General features: G+C 41.2%; 4 protein-coding genes across 8 annotated transcripts; 2 read left to right on the forward strand and 2 right to left on the reverse strand.

The window, feature by feature from the left end:
• Positions 1-134: 134 nt before the first annotated feature.
• On the forward strand, positions 135-2979 carry mrpl51 (mitochondrial ribosomal protein L51). The gene is made up of 4 exons (XM_048260543.1): positions 135-286; positions 743-838; positions 925-1032; positions 2561-2979. Exons 2-4 carry the CDS (start codon positions 748-750, stop codon positions 2755-2757), a joined length of 396 nt encoding a protein of 131 aa, XP_048116500.1. The 5' UTR covers positions 135-286; positions 743-747; the 3' UTR covers positions 2758-2979.
• A 79-nt stretch (positions 2980-3058) lies between these two features.
• Positions 3059-5163, reverse strand: tfpt (TCF3 (E2A) fusion partner). 2 transcript variants are annotated; one of them, XM_048260539.1, is made up of 6 exons: positions 4963-5163; positions 4610-4840; positions 4360-4430; positions 4190-4259; positions 3775-3927; positions 3059-3677 (listed from the first exon to the last, which is right to left on the reverse strand). In XM_048260539.1, exons 2-6 carry the CDS (start codon positions 4838-4840, stop codon positions 3603-3605), a joined length of 600 nt encoding a protein of 199 aa, XP_048116496.1. In that variant the 5' UTR covers positions 4963-5163; the 3' UTR covers positions 3059-3602. The 2 variants fall into 2 exon arrangements, with proteins under 2 accessions (XP_048116496.1, XP_048116497.1); XM_048260540.1 differs by having other exon boundaries at positions 5114-5128.
• Positions 5164-5214: 51 nt separating this feature from the next.
• ndufa3 (NADH:ubiquinone oxidoreductase subunit A3) lies at positions 5215-7225 on the forward strand. Its single transcript, XM_048260544.1, has 4 exons — positions 5215-5241; positions 5798-5869; positions 6049-6126; positions 7028-7225. Exons 1-4 carry the CDS (start codon positions 5232-5234, stop codon positions 7117-7119), a joined length of 252 nt encoding a protein of 83 aa, XP_048116501.1. The 5' UTR covers positions 5215-5231; the 3' UTR covers positions 7120-7225.
• A 1202-nt stretch (positions 7226-8427) lies between these two features.
• zgc:158689 (uncharacterized protein LOC791177 homolog) lies at positions 8428-25953 on the reverse strand. Of its 4 annotated transcripts, XM_048260478.1 has the most exons (16): positions 25431-25953; positions 22435-22557; positions 22091-22166; positions 21320-21406; positions 19952-20013; positions 19186-19257; positions 17628-17765; positions 15900-16052; positions 15234-15413; positions 14509-15067; positions 14145-14364; positions 13626-13703; positions 12822-13005; positions 11957-12011; positions 11499-11539; positions 8428-11049 (listed from the first exon to the last, which is right to left on the reverse strand). In XM_048260478.1, the coding sequence occupies exons 2-15, from the start codon at positions 22480-22482 to the stop codon at positions 11529-11531; spliced, it is 1923 nt and encodes a 640-aa protein (XP_048116435.1). In that variant the 5' UTR covers positions 22483-22557; positions 25431-25953; the 3' UTR covers positions 8428-11049; positions 11499-11528. The 4 variants fall into 4 exon arrangements, with proteins under 4 accessions (XP_048116435.1, XP_048116433.1, XP_048116434.1 ...); XM_048260476.1 differs by lacking the exon at positions 11957-12011 and having other exon boundaries at positions 14515-15067; XM_048260477.1 differs by lacking the exon at positions 11957-12011 and having other exon boundaries at positions 13638-13703; positions 25431-25952.
• Positions 25954-27498: the final 1545 nt, after the last annotated feature.

Raw genomic sequence — 27498 nt, forward strand, 5'->3', positions numbered from 1 at the left:
TGTCCAGCATAGTCGACTCGTCAGACTATGTCCAGCATGTCGACGGGTCAGACTCCCTCCCTGTACAATGTAGCCAGTAGGCTACACACTGGACAGACACCGCCTACTCGGCTACTCCTACGAAAGCGGTAGCGCTCTTCGCAATGCATTATGGACAGCGACTGCTAGCTGCGTGCCCTTGCAGCACTTGAGTTGTGTTTTGAATGATGTCTGTGCTAAGAACGATATTGATTTAGTACAATTTTACAATATTTTAACATCAACATCTTTGGTTTGAGGTCCAAAGGTATGTTTCTATTTCTATTTATACATCGTATTTTCAAACTGATAGGGACAGCCGCTAAATGTTCAGACCAATGTCAATCCATGGTTCACATGCTAGTTTTAGCGTAGCTTCTAGCTGAATACTGTGGCTGACATAAGGCTCACATGTTTGAAAGTTGTTAGCACGGAGCTGGGATTTTTTAGATGTGATTTTTTTTATTGGTTTGTTGCTCACGAGTTGAACATGGGTTGTATTTTTGCGTAAATTGGTAGAATCTATCACATATCCCTGCCAAATATGCTGTTCAGATTACTCTACTTTAACTGTTACGGTTGGTTCACTATTCTGTTTGCGACAGTGAATGCAGTCAGCAAGTTTAAATGTCAGATATATGGGATTTGATGTTCATCGTAGTATGAATGTGTATTATAAGGCTGTATACGGGCCCGTGATTTAACTCACTTGACAATTTCACAGGAAATATGTCCGTCTTTGAGGCCCTGGTCAGAGTTGGACTCACCGTCTGCCACAGATCAGTAGCCCTACAGCAGTGCAGCAGACAATTTTCCACAAGTAAGACCTAAGAAGTTTGCATTAACTGTGGACAGCCATAGATCCAAGCTTGCTGCTAATAACTTTGTCCAATTGCTGCTATTCAGGTATGTGCGCTAGAATACGGATGCATTCCATCCCTGAGCCAAAGGTGGTCGACAGATGGACAGAAAAAAGAAGCACGTTTGGAGTTTATGACAACATAGGGATTTTGGGTAGGTGCATTTGTGTTCATATCATTTATTTATGTTGTTACGGTAAACGTCAGCTTGAAGTTTCTAGAAAATGCTACCTGAAATAACTATACATGTGACCAAAGTAAAGAATCTATCTATCTATCTATCTATCTATGTACACCAGTGAGTCAAAAACATTAACATGACTTACTACCTAATCGGTTTGTCCTTTGGCTGTCACTAATACATCTATAGTATAAGTAAGTATACTCTTTTGATCCCGTGAGGGAAATTTGGTCTCTGCTTTTATCCCAATCCGTCAATTAGTGAAACACACTCGGCACACAGTGAACACAGTGAGGTGAAGCACACACTAATCCCGGTGCAGTGAGCTGCCTGCTACAACAGCGGTGCTCGGGGAGCAGTGAGGGGTTAGGTGCCTTGCTCAAGGGCACTTTCAGTCGTACCTACTGGTCGGGGTTCGAACTGGCAACCCTCCGGTTACAAGCAGGAAGCGATAACCAGTAGGCCACGGCTGCCCCCAACCTGTGGCTGTTAAAGCGTTGATTGTATGATCACTCCCAGTCCTAATGAAAGTGGCCACTGACATTGGGACCTACCCCTTACTGAGTGAAATGGTCACCAACAATATTTAGGAAGCAGGGTTTTCTTGCAGAACGTTGCCCAGAACATCACCTTCCACCAGTTTGTCTTCCCACACTGTGCTTGTTTTGTTGTGGTTACTTCCCTACAGTAGGTAAACAGTGGTAAACAATGCATATATACCTGACTATCCACATTATGTCGAAGAAAACTAGACTAGTCAGTCCAGGTACACCTTTGCTGCCCATTATCCGGTCTCCAGTTAATGGTTTGTTCCTCCGTTTGGACCAATAGGTAGTTCTGTACCACTGCTGACTGGGAGTACCAAGTCATTTCAGTGATGCTCCAACCCAGTCCTCTGACCATGACGATTTCGACTTCATCAAAGTCGTTCAGATCCTTACTGTGCCTAGACCGGTCTCTTGCAGCCTAATGTGTCCAAAGCCTTGACAAGTTGCATTGTTATGAACTAATCAACACTACTTTGTCATGATGTTCTAACTCATTGGTGTACATATCTGTTACATATCTATTATCTATTACAGTGTAAGATGGTTATTCCATTATTTTCATGCAGATTGTAGGATGTAACTAAATTACATGTTTTACCTGGCTGCCACTACACAAGCTTTAGGCTTTCAGGCTTTATGGTTCACAGGCAACAATAAAAAGAGAGGCTTGAATGTGTGAACAATTCTCCACATTTCTCAGTTGTGCGGTCATGTCAGTGATGGTAAATTATGTGATGGAAAAGTCTCTTGCCTTTTCTAACACTAAATATAAATTCAAGCACTTTCAATGACCAATGTCTATTTTCACAAACATTGAAGGCCTTGATTTCTTATGTAGAATCTTTCAAGGATTTCAAGAACCTGTGGGAACCATGACTTAAACCATTTGTTCACTGTGCACAGCATGAGAACCTCACAAGTCTGCCTAATTTAATGTATTTGTGTTGGCACAGGAGATTTCAAAGTGCATCCCAAAGACATTGTAAAGGCACCTGTCTGGCTTAAAGGTTTCAGTGGTAATGAACTGGAACGCTTGATCCGAAAGAAAAAGATGGTTGGAGACAGGATGATGACAGATGATCGGCACGATCTGGAAAAACGCATCCGTTACCTGTACCGTCGTTTCAACCGCTACGGGAAGCATCGTTAATTATATTTATGGACAGTGTATGAATTGGACTGATGTTTTTTTTTCCTCTGCAAGTTTTGTTTTCTTTTCCTATTTTTCTTTCCTGCAGTGTTTTTTTTTTTTATGTGCAACTGCAATGCGATTTGGTATTCTTCCAGTTTCAACAGAATGTTTTGGCAACATTTTCATTTGAAATTCTGACTTGTCCTTAATCTTGTAAATAAATATGATATTCCAAAAGGTGTTAGTGTCAGTATTCCATTTTCATTACTAGCACATTTTCATTTTCATTACTAGCACAATAAAAATATAGTTCTGAAGGGACATTTAAAGTAGATCTATTTAATTCTCTTATAGGACAATGATATAAAAAAAAAATGCATGTAACTGCTTATAGAAGTTACACTGCTGTTTACACTTCTTGTTGGGTCATGTTATGTGGCTACATGCTAACATAGTATAAAACCAGTAAAAATAACTATTAGTGCTTTACAGCCAACGCAACTGCCACTGATCACTGTCAGGTGGATAACACACAATGTCAAATCAGATTCTACACAAACCCAAACACAAAAGATTCATTTCTGTTTCAAAAATCATTGGACCACTAACAAGCCTGGACATCAGTCACAGTTCAAAAGTTATTTTCACCCTGGGATCTAACTTCTGATGTCCTGGCCTGTGCTTGCAAAACTATTTTAAATATCCTAAACATTTGAAAAAATAACATCTTATCACACTAAAATACAAATAAATGCACATAAGATGTCCAGCAATGCATACTCTTTGTATCAAGGGTCCATACAACTTTGCAGGACAAATTGAAGGTGGCACATCAGGTCTAGCATAATCTTCTCCTGAAGGGGTTAGTGCGAGAGTGAGTTTGGGCTGGGGAATCCTGTGAATTGTGTATCTGTCAGCATGGAGAGGTCTGTGTCCGTCTGTCAGGGTGGGATTTATGGATGTATTAAAATAAGACATATTTGGAACAAGCTAATCCACTGTTTGATAATGTGGACAACGCTATTTTATAATCACCTGTGCCTCTTTTTCTTTCTCCTTGGGAATGCGATGCCTCTTCTTTTTTGTCCCTGCTGTGGATTGCTGTGGCATAGAGGGAGAACTGGCATGGCCATTTGGTCTGGCATCTTCCACTCCAGGCAGACATTCCAATGTGGCTCCAACATCATCCTATGAATCAGTAAAAGTCAATACTCTGCCCAGCTGCAGTAAATGTTAATGTATGCTACTAAATGGCAATCCCATGTTTATCCCAATATCTAAACTATACTGTCCAAATATCAGTAGGCTATTCAACCTCTCTAAAACATGACCAGTGATCAATACAGTAACATATTTGTGCTTCATTCATATAAACAACCAAACTAACTAGGTTGTTGGATAGGGATACAAGCCTCAGTTAATAGAATTACATGTTCTATGGTCTCTTCACCTCAAGGAGAATAGTTAGCTGTGCATTCCTATAGTCGTCTCCGTACGTGTCCAGCGTTTTCATCAAAAACCTGTGAAGAGACGAATAACAACTGAGACCACCTATTCTTACAGCAGAAACTGAAGAACACAATAATGCAGGAGTTTTAAGCAAGAACAAATCTAGAGCACCTCCTCTCATTCTTTAGTCGCCGGGTTATCCTTTGTACTTGGTGGAGGCGTCCAAGAATTTTCTCATTCACCTGCAGTCAGAGAACATGAGTAAATTCAGACTGTGGGTCAGTGGGGTCGACATACTCTTGACCGTATGTTTGCATACCATACAAATTGTACACGCTTTTAAAGACTATTCCCTCCTCTCCTACCACAAGAGGTAGCCTACTGCTCGGGATAAGACAAGTAGCAACATCCTCTCACTTACCTGTTCTATCTCTTTGCATCTCTTGCTAAGTGCCAGGTATTTCCTCTTGTCAAGCTCTCTTCTCTCCTCTTCGTCTGGCCCTGGCTCTCCACTATCCAGGAGCTCTCCCTCTCCAGGTCCCAGCTCTACCTCCCCTGGTCCAAGCTCAACTCCGTCAGGTTCCAACTCCGCTTCAAGAATGTGTCCTCCAAAGAGAGGGGGCAATGCCAGTCCAGAGAAGTCTTCCATCATCTAACGTGACAATTGAAACAATACCGAGTACACACTTAACGCTGGATCAAAATTGTAAAACACACGATTATAAAGTAAACATACATATGATTATAAGGTAGGCCTATGATTATTTTGCCTACCTTTAGCTGACGTACAAGGTTACTGCAAACCACTTCGTTCAAAACAATGCCATATTACTCATTTAGGGTGTTACCATGAGTAGATATATAAACGTGAATCCATTCAACACACAGATTAAAACGATTTACAAACTTCAGAAAACAAATTAACCTTTCATTTCCCAAGCCGTGGAAATGTTCATTTTGATCATTTCAGTTGCCGTCGCACACATTAGATCGACCTATCTCACTGTCGCTTAGTTCATACGTCATCACAAACCTGAAGAAACATGGCGGGCAGTAAGTATTAGCTTTGGCGTTGACTTTTAAGGTGTCATATTTGTGAACAGGCAATGCGCTGTTGCTAAATGTACAGGTTGATGGTATTCATTACACCTTTACAACAATATCGAACTATTCAGATCGAGCAGAATTGTTTGATATCCCCATCTTATGACGGGTGACCTTGGGCTAGCTCACGTTGGTTAATGTTTCAGCTCATTAGACAGTAACCTTTGCTGCTGTTCATATGTTGTCAGTGATACCAGAGAATGTCTGATACATTATCGTACACGTATACTTTATGATCTGACTACATTTTTGAAATCAAGACAGCCAGGTGCTATCGCAGTAGGAACGGATGATTTGAAATCTGCCACTGTAGTGGTTTTTGAGCTAACGTTAACATTAACTTGAACAAGCTAACATCAATCGTCAAAACAAGCTTTTTAGGAAATATTTACTTAGCTTGATCCACTCAACATGCACTTAACTGTATCAAGACAGTAGTTTGAATGTGTACTAAATATATATGTTTTAAGACGGTTTTACTAACACATTCTTAATTTTGCTTCAGTCGGAGCATTCCTAAAAAATGCATGGAGCAAGGAGCCTGTAATCACAGCCTCTTGTGGGATCGGATTATTAGGTGAGTTACCACTGAAAACGTTAAAATGATTAATGTTAAAGTTAGAAGCAAACCAGACTCTTTTTGATTATTTGCTGTAATAGCATTTTGTATTGTCTACGTGGATGGTCTGTTTGTCTATGAAGGAAATAATTTGCCGACGCTTGAATATTAAACCAATCATTTTCTTTACTCTTCAGCGGTTATATTTCCATTCGTGAGCCCATATACCAAGTACTCTGGCATGATCAACAGAGCAACGCCATACAACTATCCAGGTGTGTTTCCAGTTACCTAAAAACCACCCACATAAGACTTGGAAGCAGTTCGTGTATCTCTTGTTTTTTTCCAAACTACTGGTCATATTAACATCTTCAACACCTGGAAGTGTGTCATAAGAATATGTCATGTACTTTATTAACCATGTCGATTTGTGATGTTGCCACTACTTACACTATTTGTAAATGTCTGTTTTAACTCTTCTATGTTGAGTCCCATTCCCAAGGCCTGTCTCAAATAATTGTTGAAATGGTGATGTTTAGTTTGGAAAACAAACAATGCACAGTATTATTGGAGAACATGGCAGGTGTAGAATAGACCTATATAATACTGACACCAACCTCCTAAGCAGTTATGGTGATGTTTAAAGTGTGAAAGCACTCCCATTATCACATTCTATTTACAGGGTTCCCACGGGTCATGGAATTTCTGGAATATCATGGAATTTTATCATCTTTGGGGCAAAGTCATGGAATAATGGAATATCAGGGGAATTTTGTTGTAGCAGTTTAAAATGTACTTGCCAAAAATAATACATTGATTCAAATATTTCCACGCAGAATTGGAGCGTCTGGTTATTAGCATTACTGCTTGCTTGAGTAGCCCAAATGTATTTATTCAATGGTCATTTAATCATCTCCCAGTCTAAAGAAGTAAAAATATTCTTGAACGATATGTGGCTCTGAAATCATTGGTCAGTATATTGTACAATTAATTATATAGTAAGTCATGGAAATTCTTTTTTTTTGTCAGGGAAATGTCATGGAATTATACATTTGACTTAGAGTGGGAACCCTGTATTTATGTAACAGGTAAAATATGCCTGACCATGGCATGATCTCTCTGCCAGGAGTTAATTTAACTGATCTCCCTCCTTTCTCCCTGTATGTCCTTGTGCAGTCCCAGTCCGAGATGATGGGAACATGCCAGATGTCCCCAGTCACCCAAGTGATCCCCAGGGCCCAAATCTGGACTGGCTGAAGAACTTCTAAGGTTCCTGACACTGATTCTTGTACAGATCTCCTCATGTCTCACCCTCCCGCTGTCTAAGTGTTATTGACTCGATGATGCTGAATAAATGTCATTTATTTAAATACATTCATGACTTTGCGTACTGTTGAAGACTAAGCTTTCCTTATGGGCTCACCTTAGGGCTAGTATGCCTATACCTTACTGTATTTCTAGTTCTGTTGTTTCATTGGAATACCTGCAAATTCACAACAATACTTCAGTAACTGTAACGATTAACATATTTTATTTGAGTTCATCTTTAAAAACATAACATACATAAATGATGTACAGAACAGTTCTGTGCCCGACTCTTGGTTAGAGTATTCATAGTATATGTGTGACCCAGTGCAGGAAATAGCACAGGTCTGTGTTCTAGAAGTCACTGTATAGCTTCACATACATAATTTGTTTTTCTTCCAAAAGTCTCCTATGTATTGTTTTGTGAGAGAGGAGATTGAAAGTTACAATGGAGTAGTCTTTGAAGTTCAGGTCCGGATTTACCAAAGGTTTGTTCTTGCAAAATTCTAACTCTAAATTCATGAACTTAAATGGTACAGACAAGGCATGTTATTTAGCTGAAATGAAAGATGCAATCTTTTGTAAGTTAAAATGCCTGCATGAAAAACATGTTCAGGGTGTATGCTTTTTTATGACCATTTTTATGCTGGCATACCTTTAGTAAAGTAGAAGCATGAAGTTCATACCGTGCTATAACTGCAATATTCCATCTGACATGGAAACAAATCCAGCATACAGGGCTCTACCCAGAGAGAGCTGGGTCATCACAGAAAATGCAAATAGGTACCTCAGACAATGCAAGAGGAAAAAAGAAATATAAATGTCATCCTTGCACTTTGAGTGCAGTATCGTTATGGAAAGCTCAGAATTTCAACTTCCACTCATGCATCTTGGGGAAAACTGGTATACTGATGAAGAGTTTGATTTTGCGTATTTGCTTTGCTGATCGGATGTCAGCATTCTATGGGTGACGTTGGGTGTGATGTCATGGTAGTACAGCTGTCTGACAAACTACCCATGAGGTTTTATATTCTTTCGAAAAACGTTCCTCTGCACTTCTGTAATTAAATAACTGGTGCGTCAACGGGAGAGGACTAATTATAGCAAGAGAAAGGCGTTTTACCGGAGCAACACAGATGTATAAACTTCAGATTTTATTTTACAGTGCCAACATAAGGGACCATCATTTCGACGTTCTGCCACGTCTTCGTCAGAGTCTAGTAGAGAAGAGAAGACGTGGCAGAACGTCGAAACGTTAGTCCCTTATGTTGGCACTTTAAATAAAATCTGAAGTTTATACATCTGTGTTGCTCCGGTAAAACTCCTCTTGTTTTATATTCTTTCTTGGTAGATTTCCTTTGAATCTGCAGCTCAGGATTTTCTTTATAAAGTGGAGGCTCAAATGGATGCTGCAAGTTAAAATAAGCCATTTCTTTGTAATGCTTATTTTAATTAAATGCCCTGTTAGCAATTTAGCATATTTGTCAACATTTATATAGCCCATCTTTTAAACTATCCTCCAGAAACTTCATCTGCCCAAGTTGAAAGACAGGAAATAATAAAAAAAAATCTATTGACCTTGACAACACAATGCATGATAAAAGTTGTCTGTGTCCAAATCAATATCTTGGCATAAACACAGCAAACAACGCACAATGTTTTCATAGTAGAGGCAATGAAAGGTTGGTTCTAAGTTAAATAATAACTTAGAAATGACTTCTAGCTCTGATACTTATAGTTATATCGATGACGATGTTGACTCTTAGGGCAAAATTATCTTTTACATTATCAGTTTTAATAATGTCACCATGTCTGCGTAATAGTGTTAGATCAGTTTCAATGCACAAGCCTAATATTTAAACATTTGTTGTCTTACTTTCTGATTTGAAATAAAATTACCTATAGCAATATATGCACAGTGGATGCCCATCCAAAAGAAAATGGGAAATAAACGGTACATATATAAGTCTCAGCAGTTGTTCCTTCAAAATCAAGGGGACGGATTGTAAATTTCACTCATATGAACTCTTAACCTGCTGAGAAGCCTTGCACAATACACTGTTAAACAGTTAATTTATCTCCCTCATGAATCTTACACAGCTTTCCTTGATTGGATAGGAGAGGAAAACACTGATAATGAAGGGTAGATACAACACAAAGTGGCTAAATATCAATGAAGGAATCTAATCTAAACTCTACTTAGCCTTAAACACTTACTCCTACACTTTTCAACATTCCAGAACACTCCACACTTTCCATTCCATTTGTCACATCACATCTCCAGCCTTAGCCCTCTTACCCCTAGCTTTTGACCATGGTCTACCTTCAGATAGCCACACACAATATACAGGTGTACATCAGAAGATGAAATATGGTCTGTAGTTTCTTTTCAGTCCACACAGTTGATAACCTATCAGGTCTGACTTATGATGGTGATCTGGAAACAAGCTACGTTTCAACTACAGAGACAGTGGGGGAAAACATAAAGACTATTGGTGATATCCATCTTAATTCTTGCTTTCATTTTCATCACCACAGACATTTAAAATGTCCAAACATCTCTTTCCAGTCAGATAAAACTGCCGCTTTCCACATCCATCGACTCACTTCCTTTGCTACTGAGTACCTCAACCATACAAGACAATATTTAATTTAAAAATTGAGTTGGCCACTTTTGACACATTAAGAATGTTCTCTTGTCTAACTGTAGTTCAAATAATCATTTAAGTTCATTCATTGCTGAACTTAAAATCAACACTTAAAGGCATGAGAAAATTAGCAGATATTATTTGCCTATAAATTAGCCTATAATCAAAAATTCAGATCCCTATGTGTTAAAAAGAAGGGGAAAAAACTAATATTATAGGCGACTGATGCTGAAACATTTCAAAGAACATATTTCAGATGCAAATGTATTATGCAGTAATACTTTGTGGTTATGAAGACTGCTATACAATTTCAACTCCTATCTCCATTGCTGTCCCCCTTAGCAAAAGACATACGCTACATTTACACCAAGATTATAGGGTTTATATTAATCATTTACCCATTATGAGCTATATGTTTAAGAAGTGGACACAAAGAAGACAAGTAAATTTCATATGCAACACTTCAGAGAGCATAAGCCTCAGGTATGGAAGTGGCAAAAACACACACACACACACACACACATATATATATATATATATATATATATATAGACTTTCAACAGTTTACCAGCGTTAATGCTATGCTATGCACATTCTGTACAGTCTGACAGACTATTCAGTGCTCCACTCAGAACCTGGACCCCGTTTACAGCGTGAAGAGGCTGCAAATCCGTGCACAATGCCTGTTTATAAACTACTCCTCCATGGAAACAACCATGTTAATGAAACAGCCATACTAAAGTAAGCTTAGGTCAACAGAATGACATCTCTATGGCACATTCCAGTGTGAAAGTTGATATTAAAATGAAGACATTATGCGTATATTAGCAAATATTGTTAACCACTATAAAACATGGTTCCTAATAGCTATTCCATAATGTATTTTCATTGATTTTCATTTCCAGGGAATTTTCTAAATTGGAAATTTGAATGTTAGGAAAGTAACTTAAAAAATTAGCAAAGTTTTGATGAAAATCATCTCATCATTAAATCAATCAATTTTTTTCTCACTAACGTAGACACTGCCAGTATTGGACTGTAGAGTGAGAAGCTGTTAGCACACCTGATAGCACCCTAGTCACCAAACAAGCATTTAGTGAGTCATTATTTTATGACTGCTTTATCAGTTTCCAAAGCCCAGCGAGCTGATCCTTCTATAGACACGTCGTGTCCTACTCAATGACGGGTGCCGAGCGGTCGTTGGTCACCGTCTTCCTGAGGCGGATGTGAGCAAAGGGGTTGGTCCTGTGTAAGAGTGGACATATGGGTTACAGCAAATCAGAGAGATGCAAATAGAGTGCTACTTTAAAGGAACCGCATGTAAGATTGTAGCCAAAACTGGTACTGCAATCACTTTCAAATTACTGTAGAGCGGTGTATACCCTCCCCCATGACTGGCAGAGCTGGCAACCGGATCTGGATGCCGAAACACTACTGACTTCGTGATTAGTAGATAGGTGGAGGGTGGCGCATCCGGCCAAAACACAACATGACAACATCAACATCAGTTGAGGGCTGCAACTTCACATTTTAAATGACAACATCCTGGCCGGACTACTGTTGTCAGTGATATAAGTTTTTGAAATGAACATGATTTCTTAATGTCTAGTGACATATAAGGGCCATTTTATGATTAATTGAAATACATTTCTTACATATGGTTCCTTTAATGTAAGTGTTTACAGTGTAATTACCTGGTTGGTGAGGGAGGTGGTGAGGCAAACTCAGATGAGATCTGTGGTGAGAAGAGAGAGATTTAGACAAACGCTTAGTTGACCTCGGCTACAAGTATTGCAGTAAGTATTCCGGTGACCATTAAGGCCAACGCCCACTGGCGAAGACATTCACGTGTATGGATTTGATGCTCAAGAGAGAGAACAATTTCCTGAACTTTGGTGTTGACGTGCGTCAGATTGCGCCAAGGGGTGTTGGCCTTCAGAGTAACCTTAATCTTAAGTGATATGTGTTAAGGATTATTTATGGACTGGGGGGGATATTGGAAATGTGCCATATAAACCACATCTTAAAAAGCATTTTATCAGTTTAATGTAAATACTGCAATTATCCTACAATTGTGCTGAAGTTACAGTATGCAAAGGTTTCAAATCAAGTCTCTGCTGCTCTTTCAAAGGACTGATTCTAATGATATCACCTTCTACTTTTACTCTGCCCATCTGTTGTCTGTGGACCGCTTTAGCAGCAGTCTGCTGTAGGGGAAAAAAGGAAGCAGAGAGAAAATCTGCCACCTGGGTTGACTTTTACCTCCACAGAATTAAGGACATACAAAGACAGGACTTGTATGGCAATGTTCTTTATCATTAATGAATCTGTTAGTGGTAGCTGTCTCTGGTGGATGTTAACACTATCCATAGCTACCTCTAAAATAGCTATCCATAGCTACCTCCAAAATTTAAGACAAGATGTTTAGTGTCTAGAAGATATGAGGAGTTCATTTTATGTCTGTATATCTATGTTGTGAGTCCCAATGTGAATGCCTCAGACTAATCAGAAGACTTCCGAAGAGAAGTCCTCCAAAGGTCCCTACTGTATATCCTCTATGTCCTCTATGTTGAGTGCAACACCAGATGTTATAGGTACACATTAACATCACATCACATGAAGCATCTTTATTAAGTGTCAAGTGGAGATGGCCATTACAAACTGTGATTCATTTAAATCATATCACAGGTAAAATTTGTAAAAATCCATATTCCCTTGGGGGTGTAGATTAAGGCTTATTTCTGTCCAACATTAAAACGGATACTGATGGAACCCTCCGTCCCTACTCACTTTCACGTTGTCTGTATTCTGCATGTTCTCTGAATGTTCACGGACACGGACAAAATGGAGCAGCGCTTGAAACGTAAATATGTATTTTTCATATGCGAACATAGCATAAATCTAGAAATCTAAACTAGTGCCATGCGCAGTGCTCACCTGGTTGGTGCCCTAGACTAGTGCTATGCGCAGTGCTCACCTGGTTGGTGCCCTAGACTAGCGCTATGCGCAGTGCTCACCTGGTTGGTGTCCGGGTTGACCATGCTGTAGGGACGGGGCCTGAAGGTGCTGACCCTCTGGGAGGAGACCGAGCCCTCGTCCTCTGAGTCTGGGCTCAGCAGCAGCGGGCCGGACGGAATCAGCTTCTCCAGCTTGTCCAGCTGCCCGGTGCTGGTGCTGTTAACCTTGGACAGCAGGAGAGAGCTGAGGGAGAAAAGGAGTGGGGAGAGGAGAGAGGAGGAGAGGAGTGGGGAGAGGAGAGAGGAGGAGAGGAGTGGAGAAGAGTGGAGAGAAGTGGGAGGAGAGGAGAGTTTTGAGCCGAGGGTTTACATAGGTCTTTGCTATGTAAAATAAAAACAAACTGGGGGATGCTGAAATGCGGGGAAGAAAACCTGAAGGATCTACCACCGGCACTGAAAATCCCTCAGAATGAACACAGGTATAAAAAAATAACTACAGGACACCGATTTATGTTCTGCCTGGATCATGGTGCAGCTTTTTATTTAGCCTTTTTTCCCTGATGTACCTTGATGGACTAATGTCAGGGCTGCAATGTAGCTTTGGGCAGTAGAAGAGAGCTGAGATATCCAAAAAGACGGCATGGGAGTTTAAAGCCATGCTCTGATGTGTTAAAATGGATGAAATTCAAACCTGCATACAGTACGTCTTGTCCATGCAAAACAAACCAAAAAAAATCTATAGAGATAAGTGAGTATGACAGACTTCCCATGAATAGGAATGTATGGAATATCACGTTTATGTGTTATTGACAGACTGATGCTCCTCTTGTTTCTTTTTTTTTTTAAATGCTCACATATACGTACGTGTTTCCGCACCTTTGCTCCTGCTGATCTGCTGAGCTGGGGAAAGGTTGAGTGTAAGAGAAAGGAAACCAGCCTTTCCTGCAGAAATAAAACAAAACAAAATGTGTAACCTGTAACATACAAAGCTGTTGAATAACTTTGGATTTGTGATAAGGGCTTAGGTTTTAAGGCAGGGATTGGCAAGCTTATCCACAAAAGGCCTCTTACAGTTAACTGCAGTAAGCTGTGAAAATGCACTAAACCACATCTGATTTGGCTCAATCACTATGATTAACAATTAGGGTATGTACTACACAAAATTCATTATGTATGTAAATCATGAATAAAATAAAATATTAATACAGGTATGCACAAGATCACATAAGCATATATTTATGAGTACGAGATTGTGTGAACAAACATATGTGTATGCATATGTTTGCACGCAAAAGCTGGTTGGGTGTATGTGGTGTGTCTGGAAGTCTGATTTTTGTATGGTGCACATGTGTGTGTGTGTAATTTAGGATAAGGGTCCTGTACCGTCCTGTCCGCTCATTCTGGCCATAGTGCCAGCCGTCCCTGGGCTCACTGATGAGGAGGATGAGGATGTCTCCTGGGAGGAAGGGCAGCAGACACGACCCCCCACCACCTCCTCCTCCTCCTCCCAGTCCTCCCCCAATAGAGGTGGAAGGAGCGTGGGCAAACTGGGCCTCTACTCGGGTTGGTGGAGACAGAGGAAGCACTCGAGGAAGAGTAGAGCCTGGTTGAAAGAGAGTGGGGGGGGGGGGGGTTGTAATGAATGTGGAAGAAAGTAATTGAATGTTAACAGGATGAAAGTTTTGGAAGGCTACAGGACTTTTAACAAGTTTTTAGATACATGTGGATGATGATGAAGATGCCTTACCCACACCTCCAATTCGTGCTTCACTGATGGGTCTTCTGGGTAGAGGCAGTGTTGAGGTGGCGTACACCTCTGTGGCCTTCATCATCTGGGGGTGACCGATGGGCAGAGAGCTGCCAATGCCCGGGTGCCCAGAGGGCACGGGGGTCATGGCCCTGGAGAGAGGTGCACTGTGGGGCAGTGGAGGGCTGTGGGGCGCGGAAGTGAGGCCTTGCATCGGGCTGCTGTGTGAGGACGGAGGTCCGGGGCTCAGGGTCAGGACGGGGGGCAAAGACGTCAGCGGACACTGCAGGCTAGAGCTGCTGGAGGTGGTGACATACAGAGGTGCATGCTGGGATAGGGCTGGTCCTCCAGAGCTGCTGGTGCTGGTGGTGGTGGTGCTGCCATTGCTGCTGCTAGGAGAAGTGTGAAGAGGGTCTGTCAGGGCAGCGGTCAGGGCTCGGAAGCTCTGGGGCCCAGGGGAAGTCTGGGACAGGCTATCGCTCTGCGAGGACTGGACGATGCGCTGTTGCTGAGAGCGATCACCATTGAGTAAAGGCGGGACTTCCTGCACAGATAGCCTCTGAGAAGAAACAAGGAGAGAAAATTGAGAGAAACATCAGACAAATACGACATGATCACTTTGCTTTCATAAATTACCCTCTCAGTAGGGGAGTTCTGAACATTCTCAAAACAGAATGTGTTCATGTAAGATTCTAAAAGAGAAAGAGAACTTATCGGCATCTCACCTGTTCCCCTGGTTGTGCTGCCCCCAGCTTAGCATGCCGGAGGACCTCAGCTATCCCAGAAGCCCCTGAGGTCTGTGGGGCGGTGTGGCGGAGCAGGTTGAGCGCTCTCTCTGGAAGCTTTGTGGGCTGAGAACACGACTGTTGCCATGATGACAGTTTCTGAGAGAGGAGCTCCCTCACCTGGTGAAAGAGAAAGCAACATCATAGTGGAGGCCAGACCCCTGAGTAATCTTTGGTAGCCTAGTTTCACACTGAAATGAAACTCCAAGTCACCTGACTTCCAGAAAGGAAGTGAAATTTTTGTGCACTCCGATTAAGTCCTATTTGACCTTCTCAATCTAATTCCTACTGCCAGGAAAGGCCATGTTTACCCTTATTTAGATGACAAAACACAGTGTTGACCAGTGTAAATTTCTTGACAAAAAAGTACAGCAGTTTCAAGTTCTAAAAAACAATTAAACCATCTTGACTATCTTACTTATTGAGGTAGCCAGCCAGTGAAGTTATAAGTTAGCAATGGAAACTTCTGAAATGATCAACAAATAGTGATCATTTCAATGACAATAGTCGATACTTAAATTGTATTAAAGTAGCTCTTTGGTCATTTAGGTTCTCACTCTGTCTGTGTATGCAGAGTGTGGCGGTTCCTATGGTTCCCTTCCTCACCTTACAGTGGTAGTTGATGAGCAGCTTGGTGACGGCGCACTGCCGATCCACTAGGAAGCAGTACCTCCGCCGCTCCTCCGTCAGGGCCGAGCGGTAACCCACGGCAACCAGCGTGTCCAGCTCCCCCTGTCGTCTGCTCATCAGCTCAACATACTGACAGATTGACAGAAAGAAACACTAATAAATCTCCATTCACAGATTATACTGTTAGTAGTATTTTACTGTAAATATGACACTAACATAGGCATAAGGAGCATAAGAACCTCCACAGAGCCTAAACTGATATGTTTGCAGCTGGTATTGTTTTACAGATGGAGAACCTATACAGGAACTGATTAAAGGGAAAACATGACATCACATCCTGTCTGTTAAGCCGTAATACCAGGATTTCTATTACAAATGAACTCCCCCTCTCCCAACGTAACCTTTTCTTTCAGGGGTTACTCCCTTCCCCAGTTCTTTTCTTTCTTGCACAATCTATTCTATTCTTTTCTTTCTTTCTTTTGTCCTTTCTTTTTTTTCTTTTCATGAACACACACACACACATTCTCTCTCTCTCTTCTTCCAAATCTCAGCTTTTCACTTTTTGGCCTCAAATCAGCTGAGCCAGATTTCTGGTTAATCTCATCCTCTTTGCTTTGTTTGCCTCTGTCAAACACACACACACACACACACACACACACACGCACACACACACACACACACACGCACACGCGCACACACGCACACACGCGCGTACACACACTGTGACTTCTCATACCACTTACACTTGCCAAACCGGCAGAACCTCAATACTATTAACACTCTTGTCAACAGTTTGAGAGAGTTTACAAATATTACAAAGTTTTACAGGGAGTTTGGCGTTTATGGCCGATGCAATTCCCCAAGAAAGTAATATCCTTTCTCACAATCCAAGATATACAGAGACTGTTCTTAGCTTCTTGGCTTGCCGTTTTGAGGTTAAGAAAAGGATTCCTGTGCATTGCATTTAAACAGGTGAGTTCAACCAAAGTCCTTTTAGGCAAGTCCCTCCACTCGGCGGCCATATACCAACGTTTTATGGGCACTCATCGGGCACAGTCTTTGGGTCGAACTGCGCGTGCGCAAGGCTTCACGACACCAATCTTGCTCCAGCGGCGAGATCACAACACATGATTGGCACGATGTCTTCACAACACACCATATGATTGGCTCAATGTATTCGCATCACACCACATGATTGGCTCAATGTATTTACATGTCGACGTTTTGCCGAGGAAGGGGTGGGATATGTGTAGACAACGGCCATATTGGCATGACAAACTAGCCCCATGTATTTCTATGGAGTATTTTTTGAGTGCTGTGTCTCCACATTAGAAAGTCTCTGGTTCAACTGGCCTCAATATCCTTTAACTTTCCTGTAATCAATTGTGTGAAAGCACACTGGCCTTATCTAGATTAAGACGCTGATGCAGGCAGCATCTATATTCAGGTTATCCCCAAAAATGAGGCCTCTTCTCAACATCTTCTTATGCCCCAATGAAAGGATGGAGAACTCTTGGCCTTCATTTGACTAAAACTCCACCTTTGTTTCTCTCTTGCTTCTGGGATCAGAGAGAGAAACTTTCTCAGGCTGGCTCGTCTTAAAACTTGTGACAAAATCCTTGACCATGCCCTGACAAAACCACTCGGGGCTGGATAAGGATCAAGGGTCAGAACGACAGAGTTCCCACAATGCCTTACACGTACCTGCATCTCTCGGTCTCCATATTTGTTGGGGTGTCTGCTTCCTTGACTCTTCCTGCGCAGTTTCTTCAGCTGGGATTGGCAGCGCTCGATGGACTCCGCCTTAGACTTCCTCTCGCTCTGGTACTTCTTCAGTGTCGCCTGGAAATGGATATTTTTCATTTGTTTAACCTCTCCTTTATTTTCCCAGGAAGACCCCTTGAAATGATACTGAGTCTTTGGCAACGCCATCCTAGTCAGCAGGGAATGCTAAAATGTTGCTGTAAGACGATAAGCAAACTCCAGGAAATGTCAGTTTGAAAGCCACTGTTGAAATAAGGCAAGGAAAACACATCTGACTGCTTTTGTGTGAACATTATTAAATGTTTCACCCTGCCACCCACCCTTCTATCAAAGTGCAATTGTACATCTGAGAGCAACTAGAAGAGAAGCAACTAGACTACAAAAACAAGTTCAAAAAGGCATTTGACAAAGTGCAATGGCAGATGTTTAGTGAAAGTATATCTGGGAGGTCCTTTCTGTTTGGATTAGGAGTGACACTGTTGTAAAGGCATATGATGTATCCCTGTTGACTTACTATTTGCTCATCCACTTGATTCTAGTGCAGGACCATATTACCTTGAATAAATGTTGCGATAATGTCACAAATTTACCTCAATGATATATATAACAATTGTTCTATGTCTCTGATAAGAGATAGGTCCGGTAATGTCTCGGATAAGAGAGGGGGCAGATATCTGTTTAATCAGTTTTTAAACCTACAATGACATGTGTAATGACATTTCTATTTTGTCTGTCTTCTCTAATGTAACACAAACATTCACAACCTTACATGCATGACTTAATAAATTAATTTTGGTTGGTAAGAGACCAAAAATGATAGTTTTGGCAAATGTTTAGTCACAATTCTGGCAACAGTCCACAATTCTGGCAAAAGGTTCTTTTTTGAGCTCAACAACCAAGCAAAGTACTCCTCTCCCTTCCATGTCCCTTATTGATTGGCTGGAATTTTTAATAACTGTCTGAGCCACTGTTTTTGTCTCCCATCTACAGAGCCAGGCATATGAACACCCAAGTTTTAGCACGCCACACACATTAAACAGACTGCTGGTCGACCTTAAGGATCAATTCACTGTTAAAAAGGGTATTGGGTTAAAATCATGGACTGCACCTTTAATTGCCCATGTGCCTTACTGAAATATCTGAACAAATATCTCAAATGTGAGTGGAAATTTACACAAATATCTGAACAACACTACAGAACACACAGAAGATCAAAATGGTAAACTATTTATCGGCTGATTTGATCAAAATGGTAAACTATTTATCGGCTGGTTTGATCAAAATGGTAAACTATTGGCTGATTTGATCAAAATGGTAAACTATTTATCGGCTGATTTGATCTAAGCTGATGCTAATCGGGCCGGGTGGTCAGTCTTTACTTATTACTCTTTCTTACGTAATAATTAAAGAACCTCTCGTGACGGCACTAGTTCTTTTCAGAAGTGTGTGACCTCGTTCTGTGAGGGCCAGGGCTTATGTTTGTTTCAGGCACACTTACAGTCAAGTATTTGATGTCCAAGTCTAACTTCTGCTCCAGCTGAGTGAGGAGTTCCGAATGAAAGAGCTTCAGCTGGCAAAATTCAAAACACACACACACACACACACACACACACACACACACACACACACACAAGGAGAGAGAGAGAGAAACAGATTCTTGAAAACTGTGCACTGCATAAACTCATGAAAGATTTGGCTTATGTGTTGGAAAGTCTTTGCAGTATTCCTAATGGATCTCACAAAATGAGGCATGACTCACCACACATGTGAGCAAATTATGAAATTGCCAACTTACATGGCATATTGGGATTACTGACAATACTCGACTCCACATTGAAATGCTTTTTGCTATAAAAAAAAACTTGCTATAAAATCAAACATTCTGGATATCTGCAATGGAGTTGAGAATATAATCGATTATGTACCTACTACAAAAACATATTATGGATATAAAAATGACAGCAGTTCAAGAATTACATGATTGCTCAAGAAATAACCATCTAAATTACACAGTACATGTTTGGATTTCATTTCTTAACAATTTGAAGGTATACTATATTGTCACCACCCATTACTATCCACAATAAATCCGGTATTGGATCCAGCCTAGTTTAAGTCTGTATCTTGTCTTGGGTAGGCAGCTGTATCAGGTATAATGTGTTAGCTGGGCAGGCCTGTCTTGTCAGTCCTCCATAGACTGAAGCAGCTGAGTGTGAGTGTGTTTAAGACATAAGGGTGTGCAGAGAGGATCACATGACACTCACCACATCCTCCAGCTGGACCTGGATCTGCCTGTGCACTTCTGCCATTTGGAACAGTGTGTCACCTGGAAACACACACACACACACACACAAAAAGTTACATTCAAAGCTGAAATGAACAGAGAGACAGAGCCACTGGAAATATTACAGCGAGGCCAACAGTCAAGCATGAGAAGATAAAAAATACCTGTTTAGCATTGATTTGGTTAAGTACCATCTTGGGGAGCACAGGCATGGTGGTCTGGCAGGAGAACAACATGCTGTGCTTGCAGTGGAAATGATGATTCTATTGGCATGGCTCCGACAAAACCATCCTAACTTATGTCTCAGCTATCTGGTGTGAGCAGTCCAGCATGCCAATAGAGGAGGTTTCTACTGTCACTGAGCCATGGTAAAAGCAGATGTTTGTCTGCATGTAAACCAATGAGCGTGTGAGTGTGTGTGACTAATCATAACTATGAGAGCTGAGCTAATATGAATCCCCTGCCTATGAAGTGGCACGGTATGTAAGCAACCTGTCAGGACTTCAAAGAATGGAAGCAAACAAATGGAACATTAAGGCCAATACTTTGCTCACGTCAAACCACTTATTGTTTGCGGACAATTTGTGACCGATATCAAACGAACCATAGTCAGAAATCTGTCACAAGTCCAACTTTAACTAACCTTCATAAGAAAGAGACATTTTTGGCAGACACCTTATTCCCCCCGTCCCCCCCACCCCACCCCCCCGCCTGCCCCAATTTGTACATTATTTGCTGTTTGATTTACGGTGCCCGAGGCTACCACATGGAGGGAGCGCTCTCCATGGGATCCAGAGTTATAGCCCCAGTCTGGAGAGTGCCGTCTGCATTGATGGGGAGCCCAGGCTGCCTGCGTGCGTCCATTTGTAGGCCGGTTTGTTTTGGGTGTCATCCTGCTGGGCTGGACTGTTGCCCCGGAGCTCCGAGTACCGAGGCTCCCACCAAACTGAACTGCCCAGTGTGTGGGGTTTGGCATGTCTCCTTCTCGTTCTCTCTTTCTTTCTCTCTCTCCTTCCCTCACTCACTCTCTCTCTCCCCCTTCCCTCTCTCTCCCTCCCCCACTGTTTTCAGCAGTACAATGAGATCATGTGGTGTTGTTAATCTCTCAACAATGTCCCCTCTCTCTCTTTCTTTTTCTCCCTCTCTCATTCTCTCAATCTTACTCTGTCTTTTTCTTGGGTTTTCATTCAACCTTCCTTATCTATCCAGAGCTCTCTTTTTTCCTTCTCACATTCCTCACCAATTTTCACTTCATCATTTTTCTCAAGTTTTGTTTTATTTCCTTCTTTACTCGTTATCTCATCCCTCCCTCAATCTCTCTCTCTCTCTCTTGGTCTATTCCTCTTACCCAGTTCCTTTGATCCCTGGCTGTCGCTGGCCAGTTCTCCTAGTTTGACCAGTGCATCAAAGTAGCCCTTGGCAGCCACAGTCACTCCTGTGAAGAAGGCAAAGGAGAGAGTTTAGGACATTCTGTGACTAACATTCCCTTTCAATAAAACCACTTGTTCATCCGAAGTTTTTTTGTGTCAATTTTTTCCCCCTCCTGTCTGTTCACGGGAAATCAAGGGCACAAGCAATTTCTAACCACCGTGAACCACATCAACAATAACAGCAATTAAGCCTCTGACTGACTGAGTTAATGACAACAAAAGCTCTCTCAACATAACAACTGTGTAACCAGCAATACACTAACTCCACAATGGCTCCAACACACCATTTTAAATGTGTAATGAGAAAGGATTATGGTATGCTGTACAACAAACATCTATTCTATATGTTTAATTAGTTTCCTTAGAATCATCACACTCTCAACCTTTTCTGCTTTAAGGCCCACCTATTCATACTTGTAACATTGAGACCCATTAAAAAAGATCCCAAATTTGGGCTAGATTTTTTTCATAGCTGAAGTCTGTTTTCTTGTCAAACTGAGTGCCTCAAATTAATTACTTTGTTTAATGTCGGAACCAATAATATAGTCTAATACTTTGATAGCTATTTCTAAGTTTAACATACTCTAAAACATTTCATTTCCATTATAGAATAGATTAATATTGTACTCTAAAAATCAGTTCTTCAAGCCATGCAGAGTAAATATTTTGTAAGGTGATGGAGGCCATACCTGCAAGGGCCTTTTCATAATGCTTCCCCATGGCAACAAAGTTCTTTAGACTGGGATTGAACTGGTCCAGGATCCCCTGGACACACATAAAATATACATAATGAGCTCAAAAATGATGAGTGGATGTATTTCGCCTCCACTGTTATAAATCCAAAGTAAGGCAAAACGCTTATTTGGAGGATTTGGCTGCATAATGCTGAATGAGGTCGTTTTTGAGGAAATCATTATCTTACCGTAATAACATGATACTACAGAGTACATTTCAGGAACTGAACTGACCTCTGTGATTTTACTACATAAAATCAGCCATTCAAACTGCAGTGCAGTATCGGACACAACTGTACCTTGTATACGTTTTCAGTCATCTTGTTGACCTCATCAGAGCGAGACATTGCGTTTCCCCTGTTGCGCTGCCAGCAGCCTCTCAGACTGTAATATCAGACGTTATGGTAGTGGATTTGGCACCCCTTAAAATGAGACATCACAGAGAACACTGAGATTATTTCATCTGAAATCTGATGCTGTAATAATTTAATAGATAACACCAATTGATCGACCAATTTATGTCATGGCCATGGACTGTGGGCTGTGCCATATCTGTGTCATGTCATGTATTATTTTCATTTATTTATTTATAAGAACAACACCTTGATTAGCATGTCTGTAAATGTGGCAGTGTTAGGCAGTCGGCTAACTTTCAACTGCAGTCCTGTCAAGATGTTGTAATAAGCATCAATTGACTTGGCCAGTTGCTTTTAGATGCCAAGTTAGTATCATATATCGTGATAATTCCTCTGCATGATAAGACATGATAAGACCAACTATATCGTCATATTGGGATATCGTTGATATAGTTACATGATTATGTTTTTACAGGGTCCAAAATTAGCCTTAGCCATTTGTCAAATGTGAGTGGAAATTTACATATAATGCATGAGGTCAGTCACTATTGGCAGGTTGCTGAAATAGGCCTATATGTACTGCACAGTAACCCAATGTAGGAATTCCTCTTTTCATCAATGTTCAAAGTACTGGGTACCCTCTTAGGGCAAAGGGGGTACCCAATTAATCCAAAACGACTAAAAGGGTCATGCTCCTAACCCACGACAACAATGTTACATAATTCTAGGCGTTCCGGACTCACATTGGCAATGTCAGAGCCTCCATTCTCCCTATCAGTCAGTGTCAGTGTAGCCTCAAAATGAATTTGAAGTTGTTATTTTATGGTAAAGGAACCACACTGTGTTACTTTAAGGCCTTGTTTGTCAAGTGTACATGATTCAACATGGAACAGGAAGACCTTTGAATGTGGTTAGTTCTATTTACTATGTTTTAATAGAGTTTGCAGAAAATGTGCTTTCTGATATCGTTATCAGGATATCAGATGACCCTTATCGTTATCTGAGATCTTGGTCATATCACGCAGCCTTACTTTTGAAGCATAGTAATAAAACCCTTTTGGACTTAGGAAAATACAAATCAACTCCCAGCAGGTAGTTCTTGTGGTGCTATATCCCTATGCAATGAACATTTACAATCAATGACAAATGCACTTGCCTGGAAGTCCATTCAGACTGACAAAACCAGCAGAGCATGACAAAAGCCTTTCAACAAGCAAACTCTTAATAGCACACCACATAAACCAGACAGCTTCCCAGACATCAATTAACCCAGCAGCACAAGTGTCTTTTCTCCTTCGGTGTGAATGATGGGAATTTGCAACGTTTCACTCACAGTTTCTGATGTGCATTACTTTTAATATTTCAGGTCTTTATATATAACCAGAGATGTGCATGGCCAAACATCATATGTGCCATTACAACACCATGTCCTTGTGAACTTATCATCAGCAATCACTAGTACTATATCATGAGCGCAGTTAAATGCATTGCTGCGAAGGGTTATTTTGACTTTGAGATTAGATGACCCAGCCAGTGTTATTATCAGTGTTAATGCAGCTATTTATTATACTTAGTCAGACAAGTCTAGTGCCTCTGATGAGAACAATGGCCACGAAAGCCAAGGCACCAAGTGTCAACCTCCTGAACAAACAGCTCGGCCTGTCAAACCACTTTCCTCTGGAAAGATCTGCTGGAATATGCCAGCCAAGGCCGAAATTCCAACTGGGATTAAACGATCCGATCTCACACACAACCTCTCCTCCTTGGGTTCACACTTCTGGCACTGTTTGTGTATGCATATGTGTGTTATCTAAGTGAGATTAAGGGGAAACTGTCGCCCATATCAAGTAATAGAGCAAGGCCAAAAGAAAACATTCCCACTCCTCAACTCTCTCTCTGTCTGTCACTCGGACTCCCTCTCCAACACTATCTCTCTCTCTCCCTCCCTGTTTATTTCACTCACTTAGACACAGACAATCTATCTACACCCCCAGTCAACCACACATACGCATGCACGCACGCACACACACACACACACACACACACACACACACACATGCACTCACCATCACACAGAGCTTACTGTTCTCTCCCAAACTTAACAGGATGCTCACCAACATTCTCTGTGGTCGAACCCTTTCAGTCCCTTCATTAGCAGGCGCTGATTTTCACATTTACTCTGAGCAGTTCCCTGCTTTTAGAGCAGGGCCCTGTTTGGCCCTGGTGTTTGGTTAAAAGCTCTTCTTTCCCCTTGAACTGAACCTTAGCTATTTTGGTGCTTGGTGGACTGCAATAAATCTCTGAGACTTTGTACAGGTATGCAACCAACATAAATATTTGGGAACAGGGGCTTTTTACGGGGGGAAACATGCTTTATGTGCTCTGGACACTGAATGAGCTGATGAAAGTGCAGAACAAAACTACTTTCACTAAAACCTCACACAATCTCTCAAATCATACATGATTACAATAAGATGCCTCAAGGTGAATCTTTCAGCTTTTTTTCAGAATTGCATAAAAGTCACAAGCCCATTGTTGTAGTTTATTTTACACATTTAGATTCCAAATCATAAGGCCTATGTTCTGTGTACTACTAACCATGTCCACTAACCACCTTCATGATTTTAATCTTGCACTTTTCTTGGACTGCTAATGCATTGCAAAAAAAGACCTTAGGCATCACCAATTTGGTAGGCTACTCTTGCAACCTAATCAGTCACAAAAGAATGTAATTAAAATGTCATTATGGAAACAAAGCCTACAGCAAAGTTATGCTTCAAGTAGCCTACATTAGCCTACGTTAGACATTTCTGAACATGAGCACTGGAAACTAATTCTGAAATTCGCCCCTCACACCACCTGTTGATCTTTATCAAACTGCCCACCGGATCAACTCTCTACAACTACTTGATTCAATACGATTTTCAACGAGGGCTTACCGTCTCTGTGATCATCGTAGAAAAAGACGACTCGTTATAACTCCGTTCGGCTTTGTCTACTTTTTTTTCACTCGGGACGCTGTAGCCTTCCACTTTCCCCCGTCGTTTGTGGGGGTGGATGGTTGAACCCACCACTGCACTAAATCTCAATTTCCCCCCTTCAGTGCCCTCGTTCGCTTTACCCTCTCCCCCCCTCTCTCTCTCTCTCTCAAGCCTTATTCACTCAAATTGAGGTCAGATTTTTGGTGCCGTTCTGTACCTCTCCTCATTGTTGGCCAGATTAAACTCATGCCTTCACGCTCACACGGCCAGGTCAAAAGATTGTAAAATCGCGGTCAATTCCCCAAGATTTACATTCCCACTTCAATTTGTAATCTGAAGAAAACGATAATTAACGCATGCAACCTCAGTTGTGCATTCTACCTCTTTCCCTCTACCCGGACAATGTCTCCTCTCTTTCCCCCTCACTAGCCCTCTCTCTCCCTCGCTCACTCTCTCGGACTGAATAACAATGAGCTAACGGGACTGCAGAGTGAATAGCGGCGCTGGAGAATAATGACTTGAACTTTTTACGCAGAGCCGCCCGGCCCTTTAGCCGCTCATCATTGGACCATATCCGCCGCCCCTCTCCCACTCTTTCATTCACGAATAGAAAGAGCTCGTTCTGGACACTCCGCACAACTCTCACATAGTCATTATTAATAACTTTACTTTTCTATGAGATACCCAGACCCAGCTTTATTTCACTACGTTGTACAGCTCACTGACACTGATATTAGGCTATACAACAAGATGGTCTAAATATGCCTCACATAAAAATATAGGCATGAAATGTGTTAGGCAAGCTGTGTTGTACGAATGATCATCTGCAAGCAGTGTTCTTTTTTCAGTCAATTCTTAGTAAAGTTTTTAATCTAGTTTAAGTATCGAGGCCATCTAGGTAGCTACAGGCCTACCATGCAGTTTTCTTTCCAACTGTAAGGCCTGGGGACACTTTAACCTACTGACTATAAGTGAGAACCGACTGACAGCTGTCAAACCAGACAGAACTCATTAGCTATCACAAATCCCTTCCTAGTCATCAAAACACACTCTTAATAATAATACCCATCAGATAAAACAAGGGCATCAAAGTTCTCTCAAAGAATAATTTAATCAAACAATCAAACAATCAAGCATTCCGTTATTTGACCCAAGAAAACAGTCTTCATTTCAAAATATTGCATAGATAATCTGTGACAATCAATGGATTGATTAATCTCACATCAACAATTTCAAGGGTTTGTTCTTGTATACCACAACTGATTCCAAGGTGGTTTAGTGGCAAACCTTGATTGGGTAACCCAGAGGATGTTGTGATCATAGAACAGGCCAGGAGCTTCAATCTCTAAACTAAACAAAGCCAAAAGACTCTATTGGAGGTTTACCACTATCTCTGGGTTAATTTACCCAGGCCTGTCAATTAACCTCCTACTTAGAATACCCCCCTGATCTTAGTTAAGACTATAGCCTATTCTACCCTTTTTCGACAATGTGGCTTTGGCAAATAGATTCATGTATAAAAAATTTGATGAAACATTCACTGGCTATATGCAAGCTGGCTGTAATCTACTTGTAGCCTATTAGTAAAACAAAGTGGTTGACAGCTAATGCCAACTATGCATGGAATGCATCCAGCCCTTGATTGAGTAAGGGGCCAATGGTCTTTAAGGCCCTTGATACTTAAATGCTCGTCTCAGATAAACAAATGATGTTTTTGTTGATGATAGGCCCTCCATTAAAACCACCAACCTCACTGGTAAACATATTCACACTGAAGAGTTAAATCCAGTTTGACATGTATTCAAGGGTGTAGTGGTAAAATAACAGGTGGGTAAACTATAAATTCTGTGATCACGGTACAGTAAGTTGGACTGCACCATGCGTTATTGGATTTTTTAAAAAGCCATTCAGAACACGTTTGATGATGCTGGAGGTGTTATCCAATGTTTATAACAATACCAGTGGTATTAAATGGTTCCTAGAGTGTTGATGAGTGTACATATTGTGAATGTTGCAGTTGCAATTG

Source organism: Alosa alosa, chromosome 13 (assembly GCF_017589495.1).
Source record: "Alosa alosa isolate M-15738 ecotype Scorff River chromosome 13, AALO_Geno_1.1, whole genome shotgun sequence".
Taxonomy (NCBI): domain Eukaryota; kingdom Metazoa; phylum Chordata; class Actinopteri; order Clupeiformes; family Clupeidae; genus Alosa; species Alosa alosa.

What these genes read in the sequence shown, in the direction of transcription:
- mrpl51 (XM_048260543.1), top strand. Translation starts at nt 748, where the DNA reads ATGTCCGTCTTTGAGGCCCTGGTCAGAGTTGGACTCACCGTCTGCCAC. An exon ending in CAGCAGACAATTTTCCACAA is followed by an intron (nt 839 to 924) that starts GTAAGACCTAAG and finishes GCTGCTATTCAG; the next exon opens with GTATGTGCGCTAGAATACGG. An exon ending in TGACAACATAGGGATTTTGG is followed by an intron (nt 1,033 to 2,560) that starts GTAGGTGCATTT and finishes GTGTTGGCACAG; the next exon opens with GAGATTTCAAAGTGCATCCC.
- tfpt (XM_048260539.1), bottom strand. Translation starts at nt 4,840, where the DNA reads ATGATGGAAGACTTCTCTGGACTGGCATTGCCCCCTCTCTTTGGAGGA. An exon ending in GATGCAAAGAGATAGAACAG is followed by an intron (nt 4,431 to 4,609) that starts GTAAGTGAGAGG and finishes CTCTGACTGCAG; the next exon opens with GTGAATGAGAAAATTCTTGG. An exon ending in AGAAAGAAAAAGAGGCACAG is followed by an intron (nt 3,678 to 3,774) that starts GTGATTATAAAA and finishes CCACCCTGACAG; the next exon opens with ACGGACACAGACCTCTCCAT.
- ndufa3 (XM_048260544.1), top strand. An exon ending in TTGTGGGATCGGATTATTAG is followed by an intron (nt 5,870 to 6,048) that starts GTGAGTTACCAC and finishes TTTACTCTTCAG; the next exon opens with CGGTTATATTTCCATTCGTG. An exon ending in AACGCCATACAACTATCCAG is followed by an intron (nt 6,127 to 7,027) that starts GTGTGTTTCCAG and finishes GTCCTTGTGCAG; the next exon opens with TCCCAGTCCGAGATGATGGG.
- zgc:158689 (XM_048260475.1), bottom strand. Translation starts at nt 22,482, where the DNA reads ATGTCTCGCTCTGATGAGGTCAACAAGATGACTGAAAACGTATACAAG. An exon ending in ATGGAGACCGAGAGATGCAG is followed by an intron (nt 16,053 to 17,627) that starts GTACGTGTAAGG and finishes TCAATCTGTCAG; the next exon opens with TATGTTGAGCTGATGAGCAG. An exon ending in CAGAATGAGCGGACAGGACG is followed by an intron (nt 13,704 to 14,144) that starts GTACAGGACCCT and finishes TTATTTCTGCAG; the next exon opens with GAAAGGCTGGTTTCCTTTCT.